The 27,643-nt window shown below is 48.9% G+C and overlaps 1 protein-coding gene across 4 annotated transcripts in view; it reads right to left on the bottom strand.

The window, feature by feature from the left end:
• C4_1H7orf57 (chromosome 4_1 C7orf57 homolog) overlaps positions 1 to 27,643 on the bottom strand; it is a 249,703-nt gene that overhangs the window by 85,713 nt on the left and 136,347 nt on the right. For all 4 annotated transcript variants that reach the window (XM_078688185.1, XM_078688183.1, XM_078688184.1 and 1 more), the window contains exon 5: positions 266 to 431. In XM_078688185.1, coding sequence (XP_078544311.1) covers positions 266 to 431 — 166 coding nt within the window. The remainder of the gene's footprint in view (positions 1 to 265; positions 432 to 27,643) is intronic.

Genomic DNA, 27,643 nt, shown 5'->3' with positions numbered 1-27,643 from the left:
CGCTGGTATGGGTACATGGACATATTAGGTCCTATTCACAAAGGCACTTTCTAGGTAATAAAGTAATAGTCCTTTAGAACTCTTTTATATATCTTTGTGAAATTGCCCCAAAACATCTAAAAAGGTTATCTAATAGGAAGTTGGAAGTGCATGTAAGATTACATAGAAGAGTAACGCTATAGTACTGCTTCCACTAACCAAATGCTTTTGTTAATCGACAAACCTAGTAAATTTATCAGAGTATACTAAAAACTGAAAACAGTACCTTTTTGTCTCCTTCATTTTCTTTTTCATTGTCATCTGCATCTCTCTGCCAAGATGTCTTCATATCAAAATCAAATGGCCCTCTACGGCTTTCATACTTGCTGTCAGACTCCTCAACCTTTGACTCTTCGTGGACCATATAATCTGGGAAATATGATACAGCAGCACTATGGACAAAGGGGGTGAGAGATTAAAAGTGAGTTGTAGCTGGAATGGTACATATTCCAGAAGTGAAAGTGCTGTTGATAAGAGAAAAAAACGTTACTCTGTTGTACAACATTCAATATCCTTAAAAGGGAACACTAACATAAAAAAAATATTTTATTCCGCTCAGTTTCCTTTTACCTACCAGAGGTTTCTTCAAGAAGAACTCCAACATTTTAAGTTCCAGGTCATACATCCCTCCTTACCCATGTGCACAGGAGCATCGTTCTTTTGAAAACACTGTATCAGGTGATGGTAGAAGATGGGTGCATTCCAAAAACATTGACTTTATCCCAGAGACCGTTCTAAAATTATGCTTACTAAAGGCCAAAGGTACTTAGGCGTTTTGCAGTCACTAAGGGTCTAATTCCCAAATTCGTACCATTTGCTGCTGTAAAATGACCTTTTAGTAGGTACCAAACACAAATTACGATTCAGTAACATGTGACCTAATGGCAATTTGGGTTTGCGACTACATACTGATTCGCTATTCAGAAGCGGAGTGCTTACAGTGTCCCTTCCAAAAGGCAAATAGAATTGGACATATTAATGTTTTGCAACCGAAATCCAGTCACAAAACATTAATACTTTATCAACAACACAAAGGTAGTGGTAAGCCAGTCGTAAACAAGAAGGGCTCCTCAAGAGACTAATTCCCCTTTGTGAATATTGACAAAAACATTTTCAGGAGCAGTTGTCCATAGTCCACTGCCTAGCCTTAAAAAATGTTTGCAAAACCTATCAAATTGTTTTCAAACAAGATTCACCATTCGCCCCAATATGGAACTTTGTGATAAACTCGGAGCCTTATTTTGGCGATACGATCATCAGATACCATCATTGTGAAGTCCCTACTCCTCAAGCTGAACTCAAGGCGCTATTCATAAACTGCATTTTAGAGTAAGTTTAGTAGCACTACAATAGTAGTACAGAAGTACAAGTAAACGCAGTTCACTAACCTATGAGAACTCTGCTGCTCCTGTATTCTCATCTTGAGATCTCTTCATTGCTACCTGCAAGTCACAGATTTACTTTCAAATCATGATCATTTTGCCCAAGGCCATTTACAGAAGCCCTCCAATGTTTCTTCTGTCCATATTATTGTGGTACAATTCCACTAGAAACCTTTGTTCTTTCAACTTTTTACTCCATTCTTTCCCCAGATAAATAAAACTGCCTTCTATGGTGACATAGCATTCTACAAAACTGCTGCAAAAAATCTGCAACTCATTGCCTTTATCCCTAGGATCTGAATCCTGTGTTCTATGTTTCAGAAAGATCTTGAAGCCTCTTTTTAATGAATACACTTCTATAACCCCAGGTGTTACAAAATAACATGGCTTAACAGGATTTATATGAGGGTGGTTATTTTTATAATTTCTAGCGGTGAAAGATGGTCTAGATTGTGGAGATTAAAATAGTTAGTAAATCACCAGTGTGTAATAAAGACTTGTGACTAAAGCAACATACAGCTCAACAACTAGATTTAATGCATCAAGATGAAGACTATTCTGAAATTGTCTTTGGACTACAGCTGCTGAGGATGAGACAAGAGAAAGAAGCATGCATATAAGAAAAGATCCAAGAACTCTGGATACAAATGGTGAAGGAATCATTGAAATCTGTTCTCGCCAAGATGGACTGTTACCCTACTAGCGTGACTGGCTGTGCAAATCTCTCTCCAGGAAGTCAAGCAAACTTCCTGGATACCTGGCTAAATATGTGAAAGGTCGTTTTAGGTTACTCAAACTTTTTTCTCCCCTAGCTAAATAAAAAAAGTCTAACTTTTGGAAAATTATGAACGACCAGGAAGGTGCAAAGATTACCCACATAGCGGAGGGGACAGTTTGGTTGTGATGACACAAAGGTAATTATCTGTAAACCCTAACCTACAACTTAGCAATGAGTTAACATTTCACCTGTTGAGATTTTGTAAGGGTTATACTCATAAATAAGTTGGTAACTGATTAAGTAGTGCAGACATGGAGATCTGAAGTAAAATATGCATGTCTAAGATGGCGATTAGAACGGAGGTGGAGTGAAGGAGCTTTGCTTTACAAGCCCGCATGACACCCTTCTGTCATCTCTCCATCCAACACTGGGGTGATGAAGACCACTGGAAACCCTGCCGGAGCAGGGCAGGCGGGTGGGAGAGAAAAAACGGATGGGGCAGGCAGGTTGGAAGACTGATGAGGCGGGCGGGTGGGAGAGAAGGAACGGATGGGGCAGATGGGTGGTAGAGAAGAAACGGATGGGGCAGGCGGGTGGGAGAGAAGAAACGATGTGAGAAGAAACGGCCAGCGGGTAGTTGGGAGAGAAGAAAGGCATGTAGAGAAGAAAGGCATTGGGCGGGCAGGTGGAAGAGAAGAAAGACATTGGGCGGGTGGGCTAGAGAGAAGAAAGACATGGGGCGGGTGGGTGGGAGAGAAGAAAGACATGGGGCGGGTGGGTGGGAGAGAAGAAAGGCATGGGGCGGGCGAGTGGGAGAGAAGAAAGGCATGGGGCGGGCGAGTGGGAGAGAAGAAAGGCATGGGGCGGGTGAGTGGGAGAGAAGAAAGGCATGGGGCGGGTGGGTGGGAGAGAAGAAAGGCATGGGGCGGGTGGGTGGGAGAGAAGAAAGGCATGGGGCGGGTGGGTGGGAGATAAGAAAGGCATGGGGCGGGTGGGTGGGAGATAAGAAAGGCATGGGGCGGGTGGGAGAGAAGAAAGGCATGGGGCGGGCAGGCGGGTGGGAGAGAAGAAAGGCATAGAGAAGAAACAGATGGGGTGGGTGGGTAGGGGAAGAAGAAACAGAATTGGAAGAAGAAACAGATGGGGCGGCTGGGTGGGGGAAGAAGAAACGGATGGGGCGGGCGGGTGGGGGAAGAAGAAACGGATGGGGCGGGCGGGTGGGGGAAGAAGAAACGGATGGGGCGGGCGGGTGGGGGAAGAAGAAACGGATGGGGCGGGCGGGTGGGGGAAGAAGAAACGGATGGGGCGGGCGGGTGGGGGGAAGAAGAAACGGATGGGGCGGGCGGGTGGGGGGAAGAAGAAACGGATGGGGCGGGCGGGTGGGGGGAAGAAGAAACGGATGGGGCGGGCGGGTGGGGGGAAGAAGAAACGGATGGGGCGGGCGGGTGGGGGGAAGAAGAAACGGATGGGGCGGGCGGGTGGGGGGAAGAAGAAACGGATGGGGCGGGCGGGTGGGGGAAAGAAGAAACGGATGGGGCGGGCGGGTGGGGAAAGAAGAAACGGATGGGGCGGGCGGGTGGGGGAAGAAGAAACGGATGGGGCGGGCGGGTGGGGGAAGAAGAAACGGATCGGGCGGGTGGGAGAGAAGAAAGGCATGGGGCGGGTGGGTGGGAGAGAAGAAAGGCATGGGGCGGGTGGGTGGGAGATAAGAAAGGCATGGGGCGGGCGGGTGGGAGAGAAGAAAGGCATAGAGAAGAAACAGATGGGGTGGCTGGGTGGGGGAAGAAGAAACGGATGGGGCGGGCGGGTGGGGGAAGAAGAAACGGATGGGGCGGGCGGGTGGGGGAAGAAGAAACGGATGGGGCGGGCGGGTGGGGGAAGAAGAAACGGATGGGGCGGGCGGGTGGGGGAAGAAGAAACAAATGGGGCGGGCGGGTGGGGGAAGAAGAAACGGATGGGGCGGGTGGGGGGAAGAAGAAACGGATGGGGCGGGCGGGTGGGGGGAAGAAGAAACGGATGGGGCGGGCGGGTGGGGGGAAGAAGAAACGGATGGGGCGGGCGGGTGGGGGAAAGAAGAAACGGATGGGGCGGGCGGGTGGGGGAAGAAGAAACGGATGGGGCGGGCGGGTGGGGAAGAAGAAACGGATGGGGCGGGCGGGTGGGGGAAGAAGAAAGGAATCGGGTGGGTGGGCGGGTGGGGGAAGAAGAAACGGATGGGGCGGGTGGGTGGGGGAAGAAGAAACGGATGGGGCGGGTGGGTGGGGGAAGAAGAAACGGATGGGGCGGGTGGGTGGGGGAAGAAGAAACGGATGGGGCGGGTGGGTGGGGGAAGAAGAAACGGATGGGGCGGGTGGGGGAAGAAGAAATGGATGGGGCGGACGGGTGGGGGAAGAAGAAATGGATGGGGCAGGCGGGTGGGGGAAGAAGAAATGGATGGGGCGGACAGGTGGGGGAAGAAGAAATGGATGGGGCAGGCGGGTGGGGGAAGAAGAAATGGATGGGGCGGGCGGGTGGGGGAAGAAGAAATGGATGGGGTGGGCCAGTGGGGGAAGAAGAAATGGATGGGGCTGGCAGGTGGGGGAAGAAGAAATGGATGGGGCGGGCGGGTGGGGGAAGAAGAAATGGATGGGGCGGGCGGGTGGGGGAAGAAGAAATGGATGGGGCGGGCGGGTGGGGGAAGAAGAAATGGATGGGGCGGGCGGGTGGGGGAAGAAGAAATGGATGGGGCGGGCGGGTGGGGGAAGAAGAAATGGATGGGGCGGGCGGGTGGGGGAAGAAGAAATGGATGGGGCGGGCGGTTGGGGGAAGAAGAAATGGATGGGGCGGGCGGGTGGGGGAAAAAGAAACGGATGGGGCGGGCGGGTGAGGGAAGAAGAAACGGATGGGACGGGTGAAGAAGAAACGGATGGGGCGGGTGGGTAGGTGAAGAAGAAACGGATGGGGCGGGTGGGTGGAGGAAGAAGAAACGGATGGGGCGGGTGGGTGGGGGGAAGAAGAAACGGATGGGGCGAGTGGGTGGGGGAAAGAAGAAACGGATGGGGCGGGTGGGGGGGAGATAAGAAAGGCATGGGGCGGGTGGGTGGGAGATAAGAAAGGCATGGGGCGGGCGGGTGGGAGAGAAGAAAGGCATGGGGCGGGCAGGTGGGTGGGAGAGAAGAAAGGCATAGAGAAGAAACAGATGGGGTGGGTGGGTAGGGGAAGAAGAAACAGATGAGGCGGGTGGGAGGGGGAAGAAGAAACAGATGGGGCGGCTGGGTGGGGGAAGAAGAAACGGATGGGGCGGGCGGGTGGGGGAAGAAGAAACGGATGGGGCGGGCGGGTGGGGGAAGAAGAAACGGATGGGGCGGGCGGGTGGGGAAGGAAGAAACGGATGGGGCGGGCGGGTGGGGGAAGAAGAAACGGATGGGGCGGGCGGGTGGGGGAAGAAGAAACGGATGGGGCGGGCGGGTGGGGGAAGAAGAAACGGATGGGGCGGGCGGGTGGGGGAAAGAAGAAACGGATGGGGCGGGCGGGTGGGGGAAGAAGAAACGGATGGGGCGGGCGGGTGGGGGAAGAAGAAACGGATGGGGAGGGCGGGTGGGGGAAGAAGAAACGGATGGGGCGGGCGGGTGGGGGAAGAAGAAACGGATGGGGCGGGCGGGTGGGGGAAGAAGAAACGGATGGGGCGGGCGGGTGGGGGAAGAAGAAACGGATGGGGCGGCCGGGTGGGGGAAGAAGAAACGGATGGGGCGGCCGGGTGGGGGAAGAAGAAAGGAATCGGTGGGTGGGCGGGTGGGGGAAGAAGAAACCGATGGGGCGGGTGGGTGGGGGAAGAAGAAACGGATGGGGCGGGTGGGGGAAGAAGAAATGGATGGGGCGGACGGGTGGGGGAGGAAGAAATGGATGGGGCAGGCGGGTGGGGGGAAGAAGAAATGGATGGTGCGGGCGGGTGGGGGAAGAAGAAATGGATGGGGCGGGCAGGTGGGGGAAGAAGAAATGGATGGGGCGGGCGGGTGGGGGAAGAAGAAATGGATGGGGCGGGCGGGTGGGGGAAGAAGAAATGGATGGGGCGGGCGGGTGGGGGAAGAAGAAATGGATGGGGCGGGCGGGTGGGGGAAGAAGAAATGGATGGGGCGGGCGGGTGGGGGAAGAAGAAATGGATGGGGCGGGCGGGTGGGGGAAGAAGAAATGGATGGGGCGGGCGGGTGGGGGAAGAAGAAATGGATGGGGCGGGCGGGTGGGGGAAAAAGAAACGGATGGGGCGGGCGGGTGAGGGAAGAAGAAACGGATGGGACGGGTGAAGAAGAAACGGATGGGGCGGGTGGGTAGGTGAAGAAGAAACGGATGGGGCGGGTGGGTGGAGGAAGAAGAAACGGATGGGGCGGGTTGTGGGGGGAAGAAGAAACGGATGGGGCGAGTGGGTGGGGGGAAGAAGAAACGGATGGGGCGGGTGGGGGGGGGAGAAGAAACGGATGGGGCGGGCGGGTGGGGGGAAGAAGAAACGGATGGGGCGGGTGGGTGGGGGGGAAGAAGAAACGGATGGGGCGGGTGGGTGGGGGGGAAGAAGAAACGGATGGGGCGGGTGGGTGGGGGGAAGAAGAAACGGATGGGGCGGGTGGGTGGGGGGAAGAAGAAACGGGTGCGGCGGGTGGAAGAAGAAACGGATGGGGTGGGTGGGTAGGGGAAGAAGAAACGGATGGGAAGAAGAAACGGATGGGGCAGATGGGTCGGGGAAGAAGAAACAGATGAAGAAGAAACGGATGGGTTGGGTGGGGGGGGGAAGAAGAAATAGATGGGTCAAGTGGGTGGGGAACAAAGAAACGGATGGAAGAAGAAACGGATGGGGCAGAAGAAAAACAGATGGGGTGGGTGTGTTATGGGGAGGAAAAATGGACTGGGGAGCAGACAGGCAATAAAGGTGGCTACGAGGGAGGCAAGCAACGAAGGGAAAAGTAGTGACTGTTTCGGGAAGAGGTTATCTGTGGACAGGGCAAGAAATGGGATGTGAGAGGGGGCAAGCAACAACAGGAGGGACGTGGGGGAAACACAGAAAAAGTAGCAACAAAAACGGGCTGGGAAAAGACAGTTGGAGGTGGCTACGGGGAGGAAAGCAAAGAAGGGAAAAGCAGTGAAGGGGTATGGGAGAGGGAATCTGTGGACGGGGCAAGAAACAAGACAGGGGAAGCAGCACTGAATGCGGGTGGGGAGGGCAGCCAGATACAGCCGGCAAATCGATGCACTCAAATGGAGTGCTACACTACAAAGAGTAAAACAGTACCTCTGCAGGCACGCACGCACGCTCAGACAAGAAGCAGTACTTGATTCATGCTCCATGGCATGCACACACACACAAAGCTTCAGGAGGAAGCATGAGGTGAGGAGGAAGTGCTGACCAATAACAAGCAAGGGAACAAGAATGACGGGGGAGCCAACCAATGGTAAGTAAAGGTAAGTAATGGGTGGGCTCTAAATACCTTCTAAGATGTCTTTCTTTTTCGTAACAAGAGATTTCGCAAGCACAGAGCAAGGGCTGTGTAGGTGAAACATAAAAAAGAGTATACTTAATGTGTGATTAGAAAGTAAAGGGGTATATCTGAATATTCTTATTGTTTAGGAGCAAATAGTTTTTCCCTAGCTGTGCTACATGTTCTGCCAATTAATCTTTATAGGATTGGTATACCAGGAGTTGGCCTGTTGCTTGTTCAGGAATGCTTGGTATTATATTTTTAAGTATCATTCCTATAGGCTCTTTTGGCGTCATACTGGCCTCTTTCAGGACTTGCAAAATATTTCTGACTTCTAGTTCAGTAATTTTAGGATGACGTTCATTTTCCCTAATTCTTTCAACTATTTCATATTTAGTGATAGCCCTACCACAGCATGAGTTGGAATAATATTTAGGGCATTTCTAGTGTGGTACTGTCCTTACTATACAAGTAAATCCTCTAGAATGTAATATTAGCTTCCCTTTCCCTTTTTGGGATTGTATGTACTTTCCTGTTTCCTACACTTCATCTGTGGGTTTTAGAGCAAATAAAATATATATTCTTGAAAACAAAATAAAATATGAGATAATATTTTTTCAACATTTTTTCCATTGCAGCTGCACTTTTGACTTATATTGTGATTGTTACCTTTACTTCGCTTTAGTTGTATATGTATTGTTTGCTGTTCTGTGTAGTATATTTAGCTCACTTGTCTTACGAAGCAGTCTGCAGATAGGAAAAATGTGTTCATATAGTATTGGCTAATTTTTTAATGTAAAGTTTACTTTTTTTTTTGAGTTGTGCTTTGGTTACAATACTTACTTTTGAGGTGGTCTTTTTTGTATTTCGAGTATTTTGATTTCTGTTTTTTTTATTTCCTTTTCTTTTTGGCATATTTTCATTTGTTGTAGAGAATGTATCTGTATGCTCGAGAACTAAACATGTAATATAGTTTTAATTATTTGTTTTCTTATCATAGTATTAGTTGTTTATTATTTTTGTTAGCTTTCCTTTAGTGTCAAACTTACTTTGATTGCAGTATTTAGTGGTTTGTTTAAAGTCTTTTTTTGTAGATTTGCAATCTCGCATAGTGAGGCTATACTGCTATAATTCTTTTTCTGAAGCAATTTTTGAGAATGTGGCATTGTTATACTGCTTTTTAAATGGGAAATCATTTTTATTTGTTAACTATTTTTAAGTTTAGGGGGGCGGAGCTTGCAGGCAGCGACGATGGCCGCTTGATTCCCCAGCTCTGTCGGCACCACAGATAATCCTCTCATTATCCTCCATCAGAGCAGCACTTTTGGTCCCCCTCCCTCATTGCTGTCCGTCGGAGTGGTTCTAGAGACTAGCGGTCCCGCGGCGGAGGTAGATCGGCGCCCTGTCAGGCGCGAGCGGCTCCGTGAAGACTCGGACAGCTGCAGGCCGCAGTCCCCGGACCCCAGTGGCTCATCGATCCGGGAGGCGTCGCTGTACGTGCAGCCGAGGGGGGCGGGTCTGCCCCGAGTGACGGAGGTCGGCCCTAAAAGTCCGAAACATTCGGGCGCTCATTGTGGACGAGTGCTTGACACTGCCTTTTTAAACCCCTCCTAAGGTCGGATCTCGCACGGTGGGCATACGGGACACCCTGGGCGGCTGGAGAAGTACATGACCCCCGGGGACCGCCATTTTGGGCTCTCCGTGCACCCGAGTTAAACATACCCGGACAGCGCGGCTGTGGCAGAGAGACAGATTAGGGTCCCGGCCGCTGCCTAGGACTGGAGCGCAGTGTCCGCAAAGGCCATATTTTGCTGCGGGGGGTCGCCTACGGCATCGGGCGTTCTCTCCTCAACCGGGACGCTTCGCGGGGGGGGTCCCCGTGCACGAGGCCCGCTCCCAATAGCCCGCGGTGGTGCCCTGCTCCTTACCCACTGGGGTAAATCCACCTGCAGACCTTGACTTGCTCTGGGGGGGGACGCTGAGGGACTCGCGTCAGAGCAGAGACAGAGACGACACGAGATCAGCGCTCTGGTGCAGATAACGACGCTTGCCGCCATTGCCCTGGGGTGCAGGAGAGACCTTTCATGTCCTAACTGGGCAGTCTGAAGGAGATTGGTGCTGGGGTCCGTCGTGTGGCCGTGATTGCTTTGTTGAGAATAACGTTGGAGCCCGCGCTGGGTACGGGCCGGTTCCGCATCAAGAAGCCACGCCAGAGCGCCCGGTGGGTCCCCCCTTGGTGGGCGCAACTCCCTTATTGAGGAGCGCGGACGCTGACCGCTCCGCCAGGATGGGGAAGGGAGATAAGACCCAGAGCATACTCCCTTTTGCGCAGCGGCGAGCACCGTTACAGAGCCCTCCCACGCATCACAGGGAGGACCCACACCCAGAAGAGTCCGGCGCGATGGACTCCGACCTCAAGTCAATGCTTCGTTCCATGGAGCAGAGCCTACAGACTAGCATCTCGGCGCTGGGCACCAAAATGGACGCCATGACCTACAGAATGGACCGCATGCCTGAACGCCTCGACAAGCATGCGGAGAAGCACGACATGGCTGAACGGAGAATCACGGAGGTTGAAGAGGCGCAGACGGAGTTGGACACGGCCCACAAGCGAGTGGAGAACCTGATGAGATCCCTCCAGGACAAGACCGAAGACCTGGAGGCGGATTCACGTCGCTATAACATTCGCATTACAGGCCTACCGGAATCCACTCAGACCGGTAAGATGGAACTCTTCGTCGAGCGGCTGCTCACCACCCTCCTGGGGGAAGGGGTATTCTAGACGATGTTCGTGGTTGAGCGAGCGCACCGTTCCCTGGCTCCAAGACCGAAGCCGGGTCTGCCCCCTCGCCCGATAATAGCGAAGCTGCTCAACTACAGGGACACGGCTTTCAGGCTTGCACGGACCAAAGCGGATCTACAATATGAGGGCTCGGCGATCTCCATAATCCCGGATTTCACAGCTCGAGTCCAGGAAACCCGTAAGCAATTTGCTCCGCACAAAAAACGTCTCAGGGATCTGGGTCTAGATTGCGCGATGCTGTACCCTGCCAAACTGCGAGTTAACAGACAGGGGCACTCGCACATCTTCACGGACCCTACGGAACTGCAGAAGGTGTTAAAGAGTTGGTCTAAGGAGCAGAGAAGTGGAGGTTCGAGCCAACAAACGGATAGTGACAAGAGCCCACTGGATGAGCAGGAGTGAAATTGTGGATGGCACCCAGAGGCGGGGGGTTCTGCGGCGGACACTGACCGTCGCTGCGGGCCCCTCCCGAGCTGGGAGATGAAGAGAGCTGGACACTCAACGTCATGAACAGACTGGTCTCTTGCAGTTAAGTGTAAGTTGGGTTTCAGGGGATTCACGCCTCCAGCACGGAAGCAGTTCGGTTATCCAGCAATATAGAGACATTCTACTGTACTCCCTCATTTTACTTATTCGTAACGGGGGTCTGCTCCAATTTCATGCCTAGGTGGGAGGGACAGAGTTTGCCTGGAGTGATGGTTAATGTAGTATATGTACTGTTCTGATTGCTTTACAGGTGGTGCGCGGCGGGGGGGAGATGGGGGCTGGACTTCAGTGACGGAGGTTGTTGTGATGCTAAAACTGTCTGGCGACCTCGACCCCCGAGCGTATTGCTTTGTTGGAGTTGGAGTCAACTCATTGAATGGCATGATGGGAGGTTGGGGTGGGTGGGTTGGGGACCGGCGAGGCCAAGTTTGGGTGGGTCTGCTGTGGGAGGGGGGTGGAGGTTTGGGGAATGTTGCTAACATGCTGTTGTATTTTTTGCCTGCTGACACCGCCTGCGCTTGCTTTGTCCTTCTTAGTGTTGTATGTAGGTTTGCCACATTTCTGCTTTCCATGCTACGCACTCAGTGGCCTGCCCCTGCTTGTTTATTTTACCCGAATCCCAGGTGGGCTCAATGCGTCTCATTGTATTTTATCCAGAGTCTGTTGCATGTCAATTTAAGGTATACATACCCTTATCTCAGAAATGGCTGACGCTACTGTCTTTTTGAGAGCTTTGACATGGAATGTGAGGGGTCTCAATGACTTTCGGAAGTTGAGAAAGGTCTTAAGTTACCTACCTTAGACAACACATTGATCTGGCACTCCTCCAGGAAACTCACCTCCCTCTCACTAGCAAAATGCTTTCGGCTAAGGGCCTTGCGGGTTGTAGCAGAGCAGCAGGGATTTCTACACACTCCAGGGGGGTGGTCACCTGGGTCAATCCACAATCTAAACTGAAATTAACGGCACTTGAGGCGGACCCGGAGGGCCGCTATTTAATTGCTAGATGTGTAGGTAAGGGATATGATCTTCTTGTGGTGAATGTCTATGGCCCCAACTACGACGCCCCAGACTTTTATACTGTGCTGGCCCAGCATTGTAGCACTCACAGCTACTCTAGGTTGCTCTGGGGGGGTGATTTTAACTTGGTGTTTGATCCGGAGCTGGACAGGTCAGCGGGACCGCCCCGACGGCCGAGGCCCTATCTATGCAGGCGGAACTTGTTAAATTAGATCTCCTAGATGTCTGGAGAAGCCGTCATCCCTTGAGAGGCGGGTACACACACTACTCTGCGTACCACGATATCCATACCAGAATCGACTATTGGCTGGCCTCCCAGGCGCTCGCCCACGGCATTAAGGGATGTTCCATACTACCGCGCACCCTCTCAGATCACTCTCCGCTGCTCCTAATCTTGGAGACCCCAATGAAGGGAATCCCTCCATTCACATGGCGCTTCCCTCCGTATTCATTGTTAGATGACGTATTCCGGGGAGAGTTGGCAGAGGAAATAGACAACTTCTTTGAGATCAACGTTGGGACTGTCGATAGTTTTCAGACAGTGTGGGAAGCATTCAAGGTATTCATCCGCGGGATTGCCATGTCCAAGCACTCTAGTGTCCTGAAATCTATCAGGTGAAGGTTGCAACAGCTTGAAGCCCAACTGTCCGACCTGGAATCACTGCAGCTGAATGAGCCTGATATAGACTTGGCTGCGCAAATCAAACTTCTAGTCACGGAATATAATGAGGAGGCTGACAGAGAGGTGCAGCATATGGGTAAATACGCTACTGCACGCACATATGGCGAGGGGGAGCGACCTGGCTCCCTCCTAGCTAGAGTTATACGCAATGACAGACGCCCGCTGGTTGTGGGCGAGCTGGTGTCGGAATCCAGGAAGGTTCTCACAGAAGAATCGGAGATACTTGCAGAATTCAGGGATTACTACTCTGGCCTTTACAAGTCCAAAACCTCCCGAGTTGAGGAGGAAATTGATGAATATTTGAGCTATATTAAAATGCCCCTACTGTCCAACTCCCAGAGAGAATTTCTCATGATGCCCATCCAGAAGGAAGAAATCGCTGAGGCGCTGGAGGGGATGAGGTCCGGAAGCGCCCCTGGCGCGGACGGGCTAACAGTGGGTTTTTTATAAGGCTTTCAAGGATAAGCTGGTGCCGTTCCTGTCCACCCTCTTCGATGACATATGTGTGGAGGGAAGTATGCCCGATTCTATGAGGGAGGCCCTGCTTGTTACACTGTTGAAGCCTGGGAAGCCTCCCAACGAGTGTGGCTCTTACAGGCCACTATCCCTGATCAACGTGGATGCCAAATTGTATGCTAAGGTCTTGGCCACACGCTTGGCTTTACTAGCGCCGGAATTGGTTGCACCGGAACAGGCTAGATTTATTCCTAAGAACCTCACATATAACATCCGCACCGTACTAGGGGCCATGCAGCACGTGCGTCAGGAAAACAAAGCGCTGGCGGTTTTCCTTGACATGGAGAAGGCATTCGACTCTGTGGAATGGCCCTTCATGCTGAGGGTGCTCCGAAAGTTGGGGCTGGGCGAACCCTTCTTTCAGATGATTGGTGCGCTGTATTACAAACCTAAGGCCAGATTACGGATAGGTGACTGGGTCACAGACGCCTTTGACATCAGTAGGGGCACCAGGCAGGGCTGCCCTCTTTCGCCCTTGCTGTACGCATTAGTTGCGGAACCGTTGGCTTGCGCGCTCCGTGAATACCACCGGAATGAAGGTATTAGCTTCCCGACATACAAAATCTGTATTTCCACATATGCAGACGACACTCTGTTGTATATCCGGGACCCGGAGACTAACCTCTCTCCAGTGCTGAGGGAGGTGGTTCGGTTCGGAGCACTTTCTGGACTGAGAGTGAATTGGAGTAAATCGGTTGCGTTCCTGTTAATACCTGTGACGTTACAATTTGACATGGAATACCCGTTGCAGTGGACTACAGAACCGGTCAGGTACTTAGGGATCCAGCTCCATCCAGATCCAGACGTACTGGTGCGGGAAAATTATGGCGTCGCATTCACTAAGCTGGTTGAGGATGTGGATAGGTGGTGCAGGCTTCCACTGTCCCTCCTAGGGTGAATCGCAATTATGAAGATGGTCGTGCTGCCCAGATTCTTATTTCTGTTCAATAACATCCCGGTGGTCCTCTCTAAGGCCTTCTTTAAAACTTTGACGCAGGCTCTTATTCGGCTTGCCTGGGGTGGTAAACAGCCCAGAGTTCGATGGAAGGTTCTTATGCTCCCATATGAGTTGGGAGGGCTGGGCGCTCCAGACATGGAGCGATACTACCGGGTTGCCCAAGCGGCTCATCTGCATATATGGATACACGGAGACCCAAATACTCCACACGTGATTCTGGAACGCTTGTTCACTGACCCATTGCCGCCTCCAGCTACGGTGTTCCAACCGGCTGACCGACGCATAGGCGTACTGGACTCGATTAAGACCACAAATCACGCATGGTACGCGCTGTTGAAGGAGCAGGGATGCGTACTGCTGTACTCTCCACTTGTGCCTATAGAATGGGCGGTGTGGCTTGCACCGGTGGCGGAAAAGGGGGTCACGCGATCTCTGACCCGGTTGGGTGTTTTAACATTGGGTGATCTATTCAAAGACGGAGTGGTTAAATCTTGGGAGCAGGTCGCATCCACAGGAGCTGAGACCACGCTATTGCTGCAATTTCAGTTCCATAGAGTCCAAACTGCGTTACTGGAACTTTTGGGCCCAGACCTGGCGGAGCCCCCGGAAATCCCCGAACTTACGTACGTGATCAAAACATCTTCGTCGCGCAAACTGATCACTAATTTATTTAAATTAGGGGCGCAGCATGGGGAACAGCAACTCTCGAAAGCCAGACTTGCGTGGCAGCGCGATCTGCAAATACAGATTGATGATGAAATGTGGAAGTACTGCTGTCAAAACACAAGGAAACTGTCTCTTAATGGAAGACACAGGCTGATACATTTCAAATATTTACAACGGGTATATTACACTCCAGAACGTCTACACAGATATGGGCTTAGACAGTCTACCGAGTGTGAGCGCTGTCGTGCTCCAGTGGCAGAGTTCATGTATATGGCATGGAGTTGCCCCAGTATCAATACATTTTGGGACAAAGTTTTTTCGGAATTGAGCCTGATATTGGATACGGAACTCCCGGCTAACCCGGCTCTAGCGTTGCTGGGTTACTACAAGACACTCCCGGTGGCATTACGTCGCCTGGCGGATATGGGTCTGCTGATGGCCAAACGAGTTGTCGCCATGTGTTGGATGAGAGGTCCGCTGCCGGTCAAACGTAGATGGGCCAGGGACATGCTTTACTGCTGTACACAATCACAAACTTATAGTGAGCTCCTTCCGCCTGTGAGTAGGCCTAAATTTTTTTGGGGTCTGTACCAGACATATCTGAACACCAGGGACAGTGCGGAGGCGGGACACGGTGGGTCCGATAACAGTCCGAGAATACTGGAAGAGGTAGTTGGCCCTATTGACTAGGCACTCATCTACAAGGGAATTTTCCTTGGGGAAGGGGAGGTACCTGGATGCATTCACACGAGGTGCGACGGGAGGGCAGAGAGCTGTGGGTCTTTCAACATACGACTACACCTGAGGGTATGTCGCGGTAGAGGGTTGCCTGGGTGGTCTTGACATAATGGTGGGACGGGGCGGGGGGGTCCAGGGTGTAGGAGCTTCCAACACAATAGCTGAGGGACGGAGACACTGTCTGTTCTTCTGGGTGAGTGGGGCGAACTAGCGGGCAGTTTGTATGTTTGGGGGGGGGGGGTGTTGGGGATAGTTAACATATTGTTCAGCGGAAAGGGATTGTAATGGTCTACTACATTGCAGAACAGCCACAACAGTGTTCTATGATGGAGTGACTACATTTCTCCTTGTGGGGCAGGACTGGGAGAGGGGCACCGAAATACCTTGAAATCTGGAAAAGACTGCATTTCATTGTACTGCACGCCGCCGGACCTCCAGGTTGTCGGCTAAGTGGCTGTGTTCGTTCCATGCAGGTAACGCGTCCTAATTGTCTTTGTCTTGCTGCCGGCCCCCTGGGTTGTAGGCTGATAGCTGTGTGTGATGTACGATACCTGAATAAAGGTTTTTGAAACTTAAAAAAAACAAAAAAAAAACTATTTTTAAGTTTAATTTGATAGGTTAGTTGGAGATCATTTTGAATTTTTTTGTGCCATTTACGACAAACACTAAGTGCCTCATTTGGATGTCGGTGAGACCACCACTGACAGGCCGTCGGTGGCGGTCCCTCCGACATCCAGGCCATCGGTCCAACCGTCGCATTACGATGCGGGTTGTCGGAATCCCATTGTGGGAGCAGTCAGAAGCCTAACCCTACCATGAGGACGGTGCCTGCGCAGGCACCGTTGTAGGGATTAGGATGTCTCTTTCCGACTGCCTTTTCATGGAAAGGCAGTGGGATAGGGACTTTAGGGACCTCAAGCAGGGCCCCTGTTCTCCCAGGGGGCACATGTAGAGCCCCCCACACATCCAAGCACCATGTACTAGGCACCACATAGTGCACATCCATGCACTGTGTGCCAGGCAACAAGTGCCTTTTACTACTGCGGCTTGTGCTGCAGCTCTCTTTTCATGGGCCGCAGCGCAAACCGTAGTAGTAAAAGGCATTTTCCGATCACCTGCCTGGCAGTCTTATCATAATAGGGCAGGTGAGCCCACAGACTCATTGTCGGACGGTCACCTGTGCATGGCAATCTGACTGTCATCGTAATGAGGCCCTAAGTAGTGTTTTAGTATATTGAATGTACAATAATTTTATTTTGACTTATGTAATGAAATATTTGTTTGATTTATAATTAGTTCAAGTATTCACAGTTTGATATTTTGATTTTCATGATTTTTGAGATGAAAATTCTATAGAGACATTTCCGACCAACTAATGAAAAGGGGATTTTCATTTGACGAAACCTTACACAAACTGAACATGAAGTCTGAACATTTTTAATTCTGTGCATTTACAAACCAGTCTATTTGTGGGGTAAGAAAACAAGTTACTTACCTGTAACTTCAGTTATCCAGTATTGGTATCTTTCATAGATTCACATGCCTGAATCATTCCCCGTCGTCGAGGCGGGAGTCCCACGGTAAATAAAAAAGCAGTGCCAAAAGCACTTTGCAGTAGTAGGCCCTAGAAAAAAGGCCTGAGGCCTATATTATAGTAGCCTATCTACCTCCTTATGCTAAAAGACCCAAAGTCTTTGCTCCAACCAATCAGCTCACAGCACCCTCTAGAACCTTCCCTGCAGAGCCAGCTCTCCTCAGATTTTCGTAGCACAAGTGGGAACAAGTATCCCAAACTAAGAGAACTGACTCTCCGGGGAGGAGGGTGGGTTGCATGTGAATCTATGAAAGATACCAATACTGGATAACTGAAGTTACAGGTAAGTAACTTGTTTTCTTATCCAGTATTGGGGTATCTTTCATAGATTCACATGCCTGAATCAGAATAGCAAGCAGTAAGCCAGGCAAAGTCGGTTGCGGATGGTGGGAGACTTATTGCAGTGCACCCCCATGAGTGTATCGTCAACAACCAACAAACGCTTAGAGATTGAACCATTACTACATCACGTTCAAGTTCAACATTGACATTACTCATTTTCTTTCTGGAAAGAAATCTTAGGCATCATACAACAAAAACACAACATGTTAAATGCTTTCATATATATATAAATACAATCTAATAAAAGCATATACTTTAAATGAAATAAGTGAACATCAGTACCTGAACATACTCCTTATGGAAACAGGTGACGTAAAACAGCTTGACCTACTGCCGCATCATCCTGATTTGCTGATTGTAGGCAGTAGTGTCTTGTAAACGTGTGGACATTCTTCCATGTCGCAGCACGGCAAATGTTCTCAAGCGTCACTCCTGCAAATAAAGCCGCAGACGCTGCTACAGCTCTTGTGGAGTGAGATCGAACAGACCTTGTCAATGGTCGATTAGCCTTGACGTGGCAGAATTGAATCGCGGATGCGATCCATCTGGAAATTGTGGCTTTAGTGACCGCTTTCCCCAAAGTATTTTGACCATAAGCCACAAACAATTGATCTGATCTTCTCAAAGTTTTGGTTCTCTGAAGATAGAATTTTAAGCATCTCTTGATGTCTAAAGAATGCAATGTCTTTTCAGCCGGGGTTGACGGGTTTGGAAAGAAAACTTTCAGCTTTACAGGTTCATTTAAATGAAACTGGGAAGGCACTTTCGGTATGAATGTTGGATTTGTTCGTAAAGTGACATAGTCCTGGGAGAAATGCAAAAAGGGCTCCTTTATAGTGAAAGCTTGAATTTCTCCCACTCTTCTTGCGGAAGTTAGCGCCAATAATAAAGCAACCTTCCATGTTAAGAACTTGAGGTCGGCTCTATGGATAGGCTCGAACGGATGTTTCATCAGTTGTGATAGAACCGTGTTGAGCTCCCATTCCGGTGGTGAGGGCTTGACTGGTGGATAAGCCCGGAACAGACCTCTCATAAATTGCTTGATTAGCGATGAAGAGCAGAGTGACTGAGCATTGGTCCTCTTTCTGTACCTGGATAAAGCCGATAAGTGGACCTTTATTGATGAAAAAGAAAGGCCAGATTGCGCTAAGTGTAATAAATAGGGCAATATCTTTTCTGCCGGTGCCTCTATAGGGTGCAAAGCACTAGAGATGCACCATGCGCAAAAACGCTTCCACTTGAGACGATAAGTCTTTAATGTACTCTGGGCTCTTGCCTTCTCTAGAATGTCCCGGCATTCCTGAGGAATTTGAAGATGCTCAAATTCTAAGAAGTTAGGAGCCATGCGTGCAATTTCAGTGATTGAGGATCTGGGTGAAGTACCTGACCCTCGTTGCGTGATAGTAGCTTCGGAACTACCCGCAGCTTGATCGGTGGCTCCTGAGAAAGTAGCATGAGTTCCTGAAACCAATACTGGCGAGGCCACTTGGGAGCAATGAGGAGAAGGCGACAACTCTCCACTTTCATTTTGCGCACCACTCGTGGAATCAGAGGGATCGGAGGGAAAGCGTATGCATATGTTTCTGACCATCGCATCGAAAGGGCATTCCCCCTTGACCCCTGTTGAGGATACCTGCTGGCGTAGTACCGGCATTTCTTGTTCTGTTGGGTCGCAAATAGGTCCAACCTGGGTTTGCCCCATCTCTGAAACACATAGTTCAACTGGCCGTTGTCCAGTTCCCACTCGTGGCACTCTGACAAAGTTCTGCTCAGTTTGTCTGCCAAGGTGTTGTAGAGGCCTCTGACATGCTCCACTTTGAGGGTTATGTTGTGAACTGTTAACCACCTCCATAGCTCTTGGGCTTGTTTGGATAGTGTTGCCGATCTCGTTCCTCCCTGCTTGTTGATATAAAACATGCTTGTGGTGTTGTCCGTTCTGACTAAGACCGAGGATTCCACTATCCTGGGGAGGAACGCTTGAAGAGACAGACAAATGGCTTTCAGCTCTAGGCTGTTGATGTGGCATCTCTTGTCTTGCTGAGACCATCGTCCCTGCACTTGCAGTTCCTGGAGGTGACCACCCCAACCCTCCATGGACGCATCCGTTGTAAGAATAAAATCCGGAGGATTCTGCAAGAATGGAAGCCCCTGCTCCAGATTGCTGATCTGAGACCACCATTGGAGTGCGTGTACCATCCTGTTGGTGACTGTGATGGTGTCCTCGAATGAACCTGTCGCTTGATGCCATTGACAGTTTAGCTCCTCTTGCAGCGGTCGCATCTTTAGACGCACCAATGGAATGAGGTTGATGGCTGAAGAACACATCCCCAGAAGTGATGCATATAGGCGAACTGAAAGTGACTTTCTTCTTGCCAGCTTTCTGGCTAACGCCTGCAGACGGAGTTGTCTCTCTCGAGACAAGGATGCCTTGCATTCCACCGTGTCTAGGCAAGCTCCTAGGAACAACAGGCTTTGTTCCGGATGCATATGAGACTTGGTTTTGTTGATTGTGAGGCCTAGCGATGCGAAGAGATTGCAGCATGCCGTAATGTCGGCTCTCACTTTGGCTTCTGATGGACCTTTGACTAGCCAGTCGTCCAAATACGGGAAGACCTGCACTTTTGCTGCCAGAAGAGCTGCTGCCACCGGGGCCAGGCACTTCGTGAAAATCCTTGGGGCCGACTTGAGGCCGAATGGGAGAACTTCGAATTGATAATGGGCGCCTGCCACAGTGAAACGGAGGTACTTCCGATGGTTTGGGTGGATTGGGATGTGGAAGTATGCGTCTTCCATGTCCAAGGAGGCCATGTAATCTCCCTCGTTGAGGCAACTGAGAATGTCCGAGAGGGTGACCATTCGAAATCCCTGCTTCTTGAGATATTTGTTCAGATTGCGCAGGTCTAGGATCGGTCGCCATTCCCCGGTTTTCTTTTTTATGAGGAAAAAAACGGGAATAGAAACCCGTCCCTCTCTGATGGATTGGAACCTTCTCTACTGCGTTCTTGAGTAGCATAGCTTGAACCTCCTTGAACAATAGGTGAAGACGAGGGGGAGGGGGGCCCCTGGGCGGAGTTGGTGGAGGTTTGGTGATGAACTCTAGGGTGTGACCATGTTGGATCAAGTCTAACACCCACCGATCCGATGTTATATTCTGCCATTGTTGTTGAAAAGCAGATATTTTCGCGCCCACGGGAAGGTAAGGGGTTGGAGGTGGCGCCCAATTGCTCTCACTGTTTCTTGTGACTGTCTCGTCCTTGGTTGTTTGCGCGCCTTCTTCCTCCTTGACGAGAGAAACCAGCCGATCCAGATTGTCTGTAAGCAGACTGGTAGTTTTGACGGTATTGTGGTTGATACTGTCTGCCTTGTTGGTAATAACTTCCCCTGGAAGAATAACCTCGTCCTCTAGCTCCTCTGAACGCACCTCTTTTATATTGTAAGGATCCTAGCGACTTTGCGGTATCCGTGTCAGTTTTAATCGTCTGGAGAGCCTCATCGACATGTTTTCCAAAGAGAGACTTTCCGTCATAAGCCATGTCCAGAATTTTCAACTGAACCTCCGGACGAAACGTAGTGGCTTTTAACCACCCTTGACGTCTCAGGACGGCTGCTCCAGCCAACTGCCTGAAGTTCGTATTCGCCATATCTAGAGCGCAGTCGATGGATTCTTCCGCTGCCCGCTCTCCTTCCATTAAAACTTTCCTGGCTTCTTGCCTTGAGTCCTCTGGCAATAGCTCTATGAATCTAGCCATCTCCGACCACATTTGGCGATCGTAGCGTCCAATAATCGCCATTGAATTTGCTATCCTGATGGATGCTGCAGCCATAGTGGAGAACTTCTTCCCAATAAGGTCTAATCTTCGTCCCTCTTTATCTGGTGGAGTAGAAATAGGGGTAGCTGGGTTCTTTGACCTTTGCTGCGCCGCTTGAGAGATTACCGAATCCGGGCGTGGATGGCCAATAAGACACGCCGGACTAGAAAGCGGGGCACGATATTTCTTTTCTATTCTGGGTAACACAGCAGGCACAGATGCAGGGTTTTCCATTATCTTTATGCCTTCCTTCCAAATAAACTCAATTATGGGAATGGCTCTAGATATCTTCCTTGTTTCCTCTTTAAAGTCATGGAGAAAACACTCCGTTTGCTCCACTGTAACAGGGAGCTTAAACCTGGTTGATGCCCTCTGCATCAGGTTGTGAAAACCACCTACATCTTCAGGCGGTGAATCTGAAGGTTGTGGAGTCGGAGGGGACGGCATGGGTATAACATATTCATCCCATGGGTCCGATGAAGGAATGTTAGGCAACTCTCCATCTTCTACCTCCTCTTCTGATGATGAATCCAGAGGTTGTGGAGGCAAGACCGGTTGCGTAGTGTCCACAATTGGAGAAGCCGGTGGCTGTTGCCGAGGAGGAGCTACCGTGTCAGATTGAGGTACTTGCGGAGGAAAACGCTGTTTGTAATCCGCCAGCATAGCCTGTAAATCCTGTATCAAATTAGGCGGCAACTGAGTGACTTCCGGGACTCTAGGCCTTCTCTGATGATCCAATGAATGAGGCACTATGATATCCCCTTGGTAATAGTGCTCAGCGTATGAATCCTCCTCATCATCATCTTGGCACTTGATGACAAGCTCGGATGGATGACGTGCCACACCAAAAGCACCCTCATCATCATCATCCTCATAGTCATCTTCTTCATCGTCCGCATAGGTTTCCAGAAGATGAGAAGGCATAAGTGGAGATATGTATGAACCTTGTTGCCTCTTAAAAGACACTAGTTGAAAGTTTTTTGTCGCTATTGGCGTACAAAAGGCCTGATTCCCAGTGGCAGGTCTTAATAAAGCTGGTTCCATCGACCTTGATGACCCCGGAGACCAAGGCGCATCCATTTGTTGAAAAGATGTCGTCGTCGACGGATTTATCGTCGACGAGATCGACGACGAGGGCATCGTCGACGATAGGCTTGCCGTCGACGGGGCTGTCGTCGACGGGCTGGACGTCGACGGGACAATCGTCGATGGACTCGTCGTCGATGGAGCCACCGTCGACGGGACGGTCGTCGACGAGGCAACCAATGACGGGCTCGTCGTCGACGGGATAGACGTTGATGCTTTCTTCGACGACTGCCTCGTCGACGGGCTCTTCTTAGATGACGAGTTTTTTGATGATGACGACGTCTTCGTCGACGAGTCGTCTACGAGAGTTCTTTTTGTCACGATACTGATTTTAGTAGACACAATAGGTGTAGTGATAGACGTAGTGGATATCATATCCATAGAAGAAGAGGTTGAAGTGGAGACAGTGGTAACTGGAGAGGAGACAGTAGAAGTCTTACTCACTGTTTTCTTTGCCGGATCGTTGGTGGCTGAGGCTCCAGAGACAGAATGTTTGGATCTCTGTGAAGAGCCTGAAGTAGAGTGGGAGGCCTTAACATGCTTTCTCCCCTCACTTATCTTATCCTCCTGAGACCTCGCCCTCTTGCTAGAGGTAGAGGCTCTGTCATCATCATCCTTGGAAGAGGATTTAAGCCACAAAAGGACTCTGGCCTCCCTATCCCTTAAGGTCTTGGCAGGGAAGGTAACACAGATCTTACAGGTCTTTGCCTCATGCTTGGGATATAGGCAATAAATGCAGTCCTTGTGTAAGTCATCCACATGGACCCTCTTCTTCTCACATGTTCTGCAGGGTCTGAACAAGGCCTTCTTGTCAGACATCTTGAAGCTCTGAAGAAAAAACTGAGTCAAGACTCAGGGAGACTCCCTTCCACACGACGTGCGGTGAAAATCTGAGGAGAGCTGGCTCTGCAGGGAAGGTTCTAGAGGGTGCTGTGAGCTGATTGGTTGGAGCAAAGACTTTGGGTCTTTTAGCATAAGGAGGTAGATAGGCTACTATAATATAGGCCTCAGGCCTTTTTTCTAGGGCCTACTACTGCAAAGTGCTTTTGGCACTGCTTTTTTATTTACCGTGGGACTCCCGCCTCGACGACGGGGAATGATTCAGGCATGTGAATCTATGAAAGATACCCCAATACTGGATAACCTAGTTGCCTAACCCTGATATAAATCTATGGCCCTGCTTATACACATGTATGCATTCCGAAAACATGGAAGATATACTACCGCTAATGAAAGGCAACAAGTGAATAATCAAAAAACGATGGTCTGCGAAAGCCCTCTATTTTGCCCCTCTTTATTCGATCACACAGTGCATCACTACTTTATATTTGATTTGGATGAGTTGACTTGAAAGTTCAAATGGAGCGATGACTTTCAACACCTCTGATGTGAGGTGAAACCCTACTTCATTTTAACAGTCTGCAACACATCCCATTGCTCCCTTATCCTTATTTTAATTCCACAGAGAACTTTGATTCAGATGAACCAATAGTAGCAATATAAAAATATAGGAAAAATAAGATAAACAGAAGATTTTAAGGTAATATAAACTACTCACAACCCCAGAAAGGTAATGCAGAAGGAGGTTTTATTATGGCACCATACTCCCTGTACTAGCTGTCTCTGCCATCCTATTACATTGGATAATGTTTCAACTAATGAAAAAGACATTTCTTTCAGACAAAAAAAGCACCACCTGAAAAAATCAGTAAGGCTATCATTGCTCCTAATGACTAAACTTCTGCACTGGCAGGGTGATTTTAAGTGAGTCCGTCAGGGTGGTAGAGGACATTACAATAATGCCCTCCACCATCCTAAATGACTATGGTCCACCAGATTTAGATATGACCTCCCCCAGCCCAGAGATCTCCAAGTACATTGAGAGGAATTGCTCTCACTAAAGTTCCGTTTACTGAACTAAATGTTTTGAACAGTGGACGCGGTCGCTTTTAACTGATCATCAAACTTTTTCAAAGATGTCATTTTTTTTTAGAAACAAACTCCCAAAGCTGGAGTTTGTTTATGAAAACCAAAAAATAATGACCAAAACACATTGGGAATTTTCTCAAAGGGCCTGGGGGAGTCATTACTATTTTTATCTGTCCCTCACTGCCAGGTTTTTCCAAGTGGTGATGGACAGAACAAAAAGAACATTACACAGTCCACCCTAAATAAGATAGGTGTTGCAATGCCTTCCTCCAACAGCCCCTACTTCATTGGGCCTACACAGGAAGCTTTCCGGCGACAGAGCTAACAGGACCCCCATCAACAGAAACCTTACAATTCTCCTGTCTCTAAATGAGGCAAGTGGAGCAAGAGTTTGATGGCTATGGCACTCCTTCACATTTAGGACAGAGTACCTTGTCCCCCAAACTCTAAATCACATCCTTCGATTTGACTAGGCTAATCTACTAAAACTTTAAGTACGAAGGATGTTTTTAAATATCTTGCAGTCATTAGTAAATTATCACTTTTATTAGGCAGTAATCTAGGGAAAGATAGACATTAATCTTCTTTTTTTTGAAGTGTGCTCCCCCCATTGCTTTGCGTTAAAGGATATGTGGTGCAGATTTCAGGCCAAATAGAAGGATCTCTTGCTTTGGTAGTGGTCATGTCTCACCACAAATCTCACAAACTGTCAATGTTACTTCACTATTGCAGTAATTAAGTAAGGACCTTGATATCTTTAGTGACTTTGAGTCGGCTAAATGAAGCTGCAGGAGTAGGTGATGCAAAGCTCACGTTATGAATTTCACTTTCTTCACTGTTATTTGTTGTTTTAACATTCAGGATTAGTCTGTAATCTTGTTGTAGAAATATATCCCTGAGCCTTTTTGAGCTGAAAGATGCGACTCTCCCATTTGTCCCTGCTAAAGATTTGACACTTCTTGTATTAGTCGGTCCAGAAGGAGCTGCTTGGTATTTGTGGTGGAAGACCAAACGTTGGGGACTTCTGCAAAATTCTCAGGAACTATTTATCCCATTCGATATTTTACCTCTTTTTAGGACAGTACGATATTTATTCATTCTCATTCATTTTCTCTCTCTCTCTCTCTGCCTTCTATCTCCGTGTAAATGGCTTGGAAAAGAGTCCCAAGCTTAAAAGGGAGGGCGGATTCACTTGCAGCTTTCATTGTTCTGACCGATGAAGGACAATTAAGTCAGTCTTCTTTGGTATACCTTCTTAATGAATTCTGAATATAGCAGGAGGGGTAATTTCCCAGGTAAACAGAATTCTATTCTGAAGGCTTTCATTAATCAGTTAACGGATAGCTAATTTTGAGTGGTTTCAACAAAGTCCCATGGTGGAGCGCCTCAGAAATTACAGTAGATCTAGTCTTTGATGTTAATAGGGAAATATAAAATTTTGCAGGCTAATAAGTCATGCAAAGTTAATATGTCGTCTACAGGACACATCTATGAAGCAGATGAATGTGAGTACATGTCCAATGTAGGTTCAGGACTTGTATCTTTAATCGGAATGCAATCTCTTCCTGAATATCACTCCTATACTTTGCAGGTGCAGTGAACATCCTTGTAAATTGAAAGCTAACTGGTATATCCCTAGACTACGGTATCTCATTACGCAGGAGTATACTGTTCTTACGTTTATTTGTTCCAAGGGTAACAATACCCTTATCTTAGGTGAGGAGTCCCTTGGATGAGTTCATATCCTTTTTTGATTTACATTCCCTGATTCTGTATGTTTCTTACAAATGACTTCTCCGGGCAAGCTTTCTCTCAACAGAAGCCTCTCTTACTGGTGATAGAAGTGGAGTTTCTCTTTCAGCAAAATATCTTTTATTGGGATGTATAATCTTGATCTTGTTCTTCACCATGAGGGTTTGATGAAGAAGGACTCAGGCGAATTTCTCAATGTCATCAGCTTTGACTTTAAGTTGGTACAGCAAAGGCTCTGATGTATTACAATTGCCCACTTTGTTTTCAGACATTTGTCTCAGTCTTTTTGTCCTTGACTGACGCTATAGATAACATGCCAATTATATAATTATTACACTGTTCTATTGCAAATCAGGCTATGATCCCACATTCAGGAAGATACTGATTGGCCTTTGTACCCAACTACTGTCAAAGAAAATTCTACAGCTGGGTAATTTTAAGCTTTGGAAAGCATCCTAAATATTATTAGGCTACCAACATCATCAACAATCTAGAACCACTTGGATTCACTCAATGGATAGCAACTCAGAACAGGTTAGACACTGGACTTGGTTTTCTCCTGCAGCCTGACCACCTCTGGCACAATCACCACACACATGTTATGGTCTGATAACTCGCTGGTTACCTTAAATTCTAAGTGTAATAACTACCAGTTAAATAAGTCCAGCTAACGTAAACCATCCAGTGTTCTATGTTTTGTACAAAGAATAGTCAGCTCCTCCAAGAAGGTTCCGGAAAGCCATTAACAGTTGTCGGTCTCATCCACCGGTGCCTTTGGACTCAGAAGCCCTCAATGAATAACTCATCAACTCTGTGGCTCCACTACAATGGAAACAACATAAATGGATATGCAGGCTTCTAATATGTGCTTGCACACCCGGTCACCCTAAAAACACACAAGGATTTAAACTGGAATAATGATGGAAGAAATCACATTTATCCACAGACAATGAACGCAGCACATCCAACACAAAGACTTGCCACAAGGTAATTAAAAGTCCCGAAAAAATTTATCCATCCTCATTTAACCAAGCTCCAAACTTAAAGGAACTTTTCACAACCTTCAGAGAATTAACAGATACAGAAATAGTTAAAACCACCACGACCACCTCAGAACAACCACGCAAACCTTTCTTAACTTCCTTGAAGAGAAGAGGCCAAATGTACCATGCTCCTTTGCAGTCACACAATCTGCAGTTAGTAAAATCATAGGGTTGTGACCACAAGAGGGCTTTTTAAAATGTAAAAAGCCCTTTGACGAGTCTGAAATTGTTTCCAACTCATAAAAGGGTTTTTGCCATTCTTTCTGAATTGCAAATAAGGTTGCTGGGGGTGGGGGGATTAAGGGGGCATCCTCCTCTTTTTTCTGAATCAGAGGGGAATGTATCAATGTTTTGTAAAAACAATTGTGGACACAAGTCACTGTCGAGTTACCGACCACCGATTTGCTTTTAATTCCTTACCAACCAAAGCCACAAAATGAGGGACAGGGACTCATCCCTCAATCATATCAATCTCGAGTCAACATTAAATCCTAACATTTAGCTCTTGAGCTACTCACTTCCATTGAGGGATTGGTTGTATTGACACATTTTGTATCTCTCTAGTGTACTGACTACTGGTCACAAGTGAGTACTACAAAAATACATAATTGAATAAATAAATAAAAACAAGTGCCC

This window comes from Lissotriton helveticus, chromosome 4_1 (genome assembly GCF_964261635.1).
Source record: "Lissotriton helveticus chromosome 4_1, aLisHel1.1, whole genome shotgun sequence".
Classification (NCBI taxonomy): Eukaryota; Metazoa; Chordata; class Amphibia; order Caudata; family Salamandridae; genus Lissotriton; species Lissotriton helveticus.
The sequence above is the reverse complement of the archived record's forward strand: the minus strand, read 5'-3'. Positions and strand labels throughout refer to the sequence as shown.